This window comes from Octopus bimaculoides, chromosome 2, assembly GCF_001194135.2.
Source record: "Octopus bimaculoides isolate UCB-OBI-ISO-001 chromosome 2, ASM119413v2, whole genome shotgun sequence".
Classification (NCBI taxonomy): domain Eukaryota; kingdom Metazoa; phylum Mollusca; class Cephalopoda; order Octopoda; family Octopodidae; genus Octopus; species Octopus bimaculoides.
Genome location: NC_068982.1, coordinates 91543216 through 91549932, shown reverse-complemented (window position 1 = coordinate 91549932; position 6717 = coordinate 91543216). Strand labels below are relative to the sequence as shown.

The 6717-nt window shown below is 36.4% G+C and overlaps 1 protein-coding gene across 1 annotated transcript in view; it reads right to left on the bottom strand.

Annotated features, from left to right (window-relative positions):
* Positions 1–2785: 2785 nt before the first annotated feature.
* Positions 2786–6717, bottom strand: part of LOC106870624 (inosine-uridine preferring nucleoside hydrolase) — a 23494-nt gene continuing 19562 nt past the window's right edge. Inside the window, exons 4-5 of the mRNA XM_014916757.2 lie at positions 6333–6469; positions 2786–3646 (exon numbers count right to left, since the gene is read on the bottom strand). Of these exons, the coding sequence (XP_014772243.1) occupies positions 3323–3646; positions 6333–6469 (461 nt within the window). The 3' untranslated portion in view covers positions 2786–3322. The remainder of the gene's footprint in view (positions 3647–6332; positions 6470–6717) is intronic.

The window sequence follows — 6717 nt, the reverse complement described above, 5'->3', positions numbered from 1 at the left end:
TAAGTGAAACAAAGTGTGGTTGTTAACATGTTGCTGAGTCCTGTTGAAACCATGAGTTACTTTTTTTCATTCTGTTAGCTGCTCAACAAACTGATAAATTATCTCAAAATAACGTTCCGAATTCAAGGTTTCTTGGAAAAAAAGATCGGTCCTACTATTCTTCGTCTGCTGATAGCCATCTATTCACCAATCTTCACTGCATGTAAGGGTGATTCGATAAACTCGTGACGATTGAGAGCACTCCAGATGCGAGTGTTTTGCGAATTTAGGTATCCCGATAGGTGAATCCAAAACTCGTCACTGAAGAAGGTCATGTCAATCAGAGAGACCCAATATTTTGACAGTTAATCAATCGAGTCAACTTTTGATTGAACACCATCTATTATAAATCATCTTGACATTCTTTTTACTTTAGATAAAATATTCTTTACATTCTACTGTTGTTTTATTGCCATTTATCTACGAGTATTATACATTTTATAGGTAAAATATTTTTCTGGAAACGAATTACGATTTATAACATTACTATTGGGGGAAATTATTGCTCTGTTTTACGAGTTTTCGCTTAACAAGCGGTCTCTGGGAACAAATTAACCCGTATATCGAAGTATTACTGTATAAGCACATGATAATGAATCAATATGTATGTGGACAATATATCCTTCTTAAACATATCATCACTTCCTCATGCATATGTGTTTATAAACACAATGTGTAGCTACTTTTTGATATTAAGTCTCGTCCGTCAACCTTGTACCAATAAATAAATTTCTTTATGCTAGTTATAGTTTGTTTACAGTATTCATAAGATATTTTCTTGCTAACTTCGGCAGATAGAAGGTAAGATAAGCGATCCTTGAATCTTTAAAGAATGTCGAAACTAGTCGGATTGTTGTTCTTCATTTGTAGCTATCGAAGCTCCTATAGTTTATCTACGGCTTATATTTCTACAGCAAGAGCTAAATATATTTTAATATACAATTTAGTAAACAAAGCATACATAACTTCCATCAGGCGTGGGTGTTGTAGTTGCAGCCGTAACTGTGTGGTAAGAAGTTGCTTCCCAACCGCATCATTCCGCGTTCAGTCTCACTGCATGGCACCTAGGGCATGTCTTCTGCCATAGTCTCGGGCCGACCAAAGCCTTGTGAGTGGGTTTGATAGATGGAAACTGAAACAAGTCTGTCCTTGTGTGTGTGTGTGTGTGTGCGCGCGCGTTCGCGCGCGCGTGTTTTTGTCCCCCACAACCGCTTGACAACCGGCGTTAGTGTGTTTACTTAGCAGTTCGGCAAAAGACACCGATAGATTAAGTACCAGGCTTTAAAGGAAAAAGTGCTGGGATCGATTTCCTCTACTAAATTTCTTCAAGGCAGTGCCCCATCTTTGTTTCTTTCTTCGTAAACGAGATCTACAGCAACACATGCCAAACATTCCTGTTTTTTTTTGATGTCGAGAAGCTTTAGAAATACATAGATTAACTAACTTACTCAAGACAGTGCGCTGTCTTGGGTAAGTTCCCATGGAAACAAACTGACTTCACACTGAAACTCTGTCAAAACAAATTTAGTTGCTTCAGGATGGAGAAAAATGTTGAATTCAGCTGCCTCGCTTATGTCACGTGTGTGTGTGTGTGTGTGTACATACACATATACATAAACATATTTATGACTATATTTTTTCTCTTTTTTCTTTTTCTCTAAGTTTCAGTCAAAGGACTGCGGCCATGCTGGGGCACCGCCGTTTACTTTGCTACACTTTCACTAAACCTCTTCTGATATGTGACATTTGGTGGATGAGGGAGTTTGACTTTGCTGCCCTCATCTGTGTTTCTTGCCTAGAGGTAGGTCCATCTGGAACTCTTGACAGAAGGAGATCTAGTTTTGTTTTGAAAAGCCTATATCCACGCCATGCTGGTCTCTTAGGCTTTATAGGAGGATATTGAAGAGCTGTGGGCCTTTGAAGCCAAGTTGTTGCAGCATCTGGTCCTGTATCCTGATGGCAATGTTGGGACCCTTAGTACCATGTAGTTGCGCCTCGTCCTGCTATTTGTGTGACAATGCCAAAGTTTGGAACAAGTTTTTCTAGGATTTTCCAGGTGTCTATTACTACATATCTTACCTGCCTTCGCTCCAGGGAGTAGAGTCTTAACTCTTTCAGTCTCTCCCAGTAGCTGATATGTCGCATTGTATCGCACTTCCTTGTGTAGCTTCGCTGGGTCGCCTCGAGTTCCGTCGTTAATTTTACACTGTTTGGTGACCACAATTGGGAGCAGTAATCCAGACGGCTGGGTGTTGTATACGTATATATATATATTTAAATAATATAGTTGTGTAAAGCCGGAACAATGCGAGAAGGTACAAAGTAAACTACAAATTGAAAAGAAAATACAACAAAGTTGCAGTTTTACTTTGTATTTTTATATTTCAGTGTGAAGACCCCTTCCTCGGGACATTCGGAAATACAGTGGTTCTGAGCAACAAACGTTCTGTTTTCTTTTCAATTTGTAGTTTACTTTGTACCTTTTCCCATTGTTCCGGCTTTACACAGCTACATTCTTTAAATTATATCTTACAATTCTTCATAAAATCTACCTCATTTTATGTATACATATATTCATACATATACATGCATATATGCATTCATATATACATACACACTCATGCATATATAGGAAAATGATAACGGATTGAAAATGTGCTAAACTTTTTATGTATCGAGAGAGAGAGAGAGAGAGAGAGAGAGAGAGAGAGAAAATATACATATGCATAATGAAAAGAGTAAAAAATAAAGGATACGTATTTATACGTAAATTTTCCATGGGTGCAGTCTAAATATCCTATGTCAATAAAATCCAAGATTAATTCACTGGGGGTGCACTATGCGTTGACTAAATTTTAAGTATGCATATTTATATTTAAGCCATTCGTGTACACTCTTGAGAGGAAATTGTCTTGGGACAGATATCCTCCTTACAGACAACGAGTGTGAAAAACATCCAGTCGGATTATGTATGACATCATCGGACCGTCAGCTACAGACATCAAATCTGTCTTTCATAGCCTATTAAGAAAGTCATTTTTATATTTAAAGAACTAATAGTAAATTAGCTTTTGATTAATTAATCAACAAGAAACGCACTATGCCATGTTGATTGGCCACCTTTATCCATAGGTTTGTTCGATCGGATTGACCGTGGATGGAAGGGGGTTCTAAACGAAAATAATAATAAAACAGGAAACCATTTAATTTCATTAATATTAGCAAAACATTTAAAGTTTTAAAAACCTGGTTAATTCTCTTGAGATTCTCTCAGAATTTCTCTTTAATTTCCATAGGTATCCAAGAGCATCTCCATTACACGATCCATATTCATCTTCGTAACCAATCGAATTTTAACAGCATCTTTACTCCTCTTATCCCAGTCGATGACAAATTGTCCCCTTGTAAATTGGCCCCTCAGTTCAACATCTATGGGGACATGTTTAAATTCTGTCACTGTTGATTCATCTATAGCTCCTGCCATAGCAAGTTCATCGCAGATTACATAAGATGGCTTCTTTTTCCAATTTGATATCAGATTCTTTTCTATAACCCTCATTAATTCGGCCTCTTTGCCTGATTTCTTACGCAACTTGTCATAGAAATCCTAGAAAATATAAAGCAATAATAATTGTTATACAAAGGATTCTAACATCAATGGAAATGTCGACCAAAATTCATTACATTATTGAGTACTGTCCCATTACATTCCGAATGTAAAATTCGCCGACATCAATTTTCATTTTTCAGTTGTGAAAAAAAGAAATTATTGCACTATTCCTCCGGCTGCAAAATATATAACCTTCTGTCTAAATTATCAGTCTGTATAAATTAGTGAATGTCAAAGACTAAACGAATTGTTAAAGCATCAGAATGAATGTTTGCAGTATTTAGTTACGTTCCTTTGCGTTCTGAATTCATTTCTGTCAACATATGTCTTTTATCCTTTTGGGATTGACAGTACTTGCTTTAATCCCTCTACGTTCTGATTTCAAGTCACTTTAGAATCGAATTTATTTTTTCATTTCCCAGGTTGAGGTTTATAAATAATTATCAGGTGTTTAATATGGTCGGTTCAATCAACCATGCTCTACCCATTATAAATTCACAGTCTGCGCAGTGTAAGAAATCAATCATTTGTAGAAAGAGAGTGAAGTTGGTAGGAAAATCCGTATAGAGTTTGGCTATGTTTTCAGTTTCATTTTGCTTTGCCTGTAGGTTCTCCGGTGGGGTTACAAAATAATTACCGGTAATACACTACATTTCTGCCCCCAAGTAAATGTGTAACTTTGTGTTGAAGGCAGTAGAAAGCATTAGACTACGAATTTTCTGTTTCAGTTTCAGAACATTCGGTATAAGAGAAAGAAAGATCGTATTATTGTGCTCCCATTTTTACAATAGAATGTGATTTGGAGAAAATATGAGTGCTATTTTTTAGAAGGTCAAGCGAGGCTCTATTGCTATTTAGCTCCTGTTTAATTTTGATTTAGCAGCCATTCGATCAAAAGTATTTCAACCGTGATCGTCCTGCACTTTTTTCACTATGTGCAGGAGAGTTAGAACCACATTATTTATGTTATTTTCTTAAATGGTGGGGTGTAAATTGAAGGATATTTGGCTGCTACTTTTACCAGTCCAAACGAACATGCAAAAGTTTCTTTGTTAGCTTTAGGCTCCATCTTTGACGCGTATAATTATAGTTTATATCAGGCGGAACTTTCATATACTTCATTGTACGGATGTTCTATTCTGTTACATCTTGGTATCATTCGTGCTGTTTTCAAAACATTATTAAATTACTGATTTCTGAATTTCATACGAAATCTTAGAAATATTCGAATAATGAAATAAGTTGTTGCTCTTATGACTTTTCCCTAATGGGTTGAGCGTAAGAAAATTATTCTAGTGGGGAACTGAAATCGGATTAATTTCCCCTTAAAGCGAGTGTTTTCTAACGTCGTATCTAATATAGAGTCGAGCAAAGTGTAGTCTTATAGTGGCGTGCATCGTTTAAGAATACTCGTTATTGCGTGAGGGTTTTCTTATTTTAGAACCAGGTTACAAAATCCAAAAGGCTAGTGATCATGAACATTCCAATTATGACCATCCTATCTTTTTAGGAATTATAAGTCGTCTAACTTCTATCAAACAAAAATAGTGGTGGAATTGGTTGAATCTTGAGTGCATTGGAGAAAATAAAATTCCTTGTGGTGTCTATCTATCCTCCTTTACGTTCTGAGTTTATATTTTAATGAGGCCAACTTTGCTTTTTACCCTTCAGGGTCGAGAAAATAATGTAACACTTAAGTAATGAGACCGATTTAGTCTACTGTGCCCTACCCTAAAGTGTGTGTGTGTGTGTGTGTGTGTGTGTGTGTGTGTGTGTGTGTGTGTGTGTGTGTGTGTGTGTGTGTGTGCGTGTGTGTGTGCGCGCGCGTGTGTGTGGCCTGACTCCATGCATTAGAAATCAATTATATGAAATAAATGAATGTGAAATTACTAAGTTATTTTAATTTATAATCAGTTTTCATATATTAACTGAGTTTATTTGAATATACGTTGTATATGTAATATAACTATGACATTGTATACATGATGTAAATGTAACAATGATATTGTATATGTTGCATATCTAAATATAAATACGACACTATATGTTCAACGTTTGGTATACAACAAAATATATATTCTGTGCTTTGGGTCACATCAACGAACTATCAAATATACATTAACTTGCGCTATGCTCGTATCCAACATGCTTAACCCTCGCTAGCGCAGTCCAGCAGTCCACTTCACAAAGAAACAAATGATGCTCTGATTAGATAAAGTTGACTAAAGCAAGCAAAAGCTACACACATATTCAGAGAAGTTATGTTGCCCATCCTTAGTCGACTAAGCTGACCACCCAATGAAAGTCTATAGCCTAGGGAGATTGTAAATGCACAGAGTAAGACACTACCATCCCTTTCCATATTTCTCTTCATTAACCACCCGCATGTTTTTCACACTGCGCCTCGCTGTTTATTCCTTGATGCAGATCACCCCACCCACCACCATTGTACTCTTCTTATACTTCTTTTACCCGATATTTGTCTGTGCATGGATATGGACATATTCGTTAAAAAGCAAGAACAGTAATGATAATAACAACATCGGAAAGGTTGCAAGAAAGCTTCGTTTTTTTTTTCGTCAGAGAGAACACGATAAATGAGATCTACAAAAACACATTGCCAAACCTTCTTTTTTAATGAAAAGTCGGGAAATTTTAGAAATACACAAATTAAGTGACTTACCCAAGGCAGTCCACAGTCAACACACAGTTCCCAAGGAAACAAACTGATTTCACACTGAAACTCTGTCAAAACAATCTTAGCTGCTTCAGGATCGAGATAAGCGTTGAATTCAGCTGACCTGGTAATGTTTCCTTCAGCTGTAACGTATTATAATAGCATATATATGTATATTCATATGTGTATGCGCATATATGTATATTTGTGTGTGTGTAAGTGCGTACATTTCTATTCTTATGTGTGTATATATACATACATACGTACGCACACATACATATACTGGAAAATAAGATTGAGTTGAAAATGTGCAAGAGTTTTTATATCTGGCAATTTATATATACCTCTCTCTCTCTCTCTCTCTCTCTCTCTCTCTCTCTCTCTCTCTCTC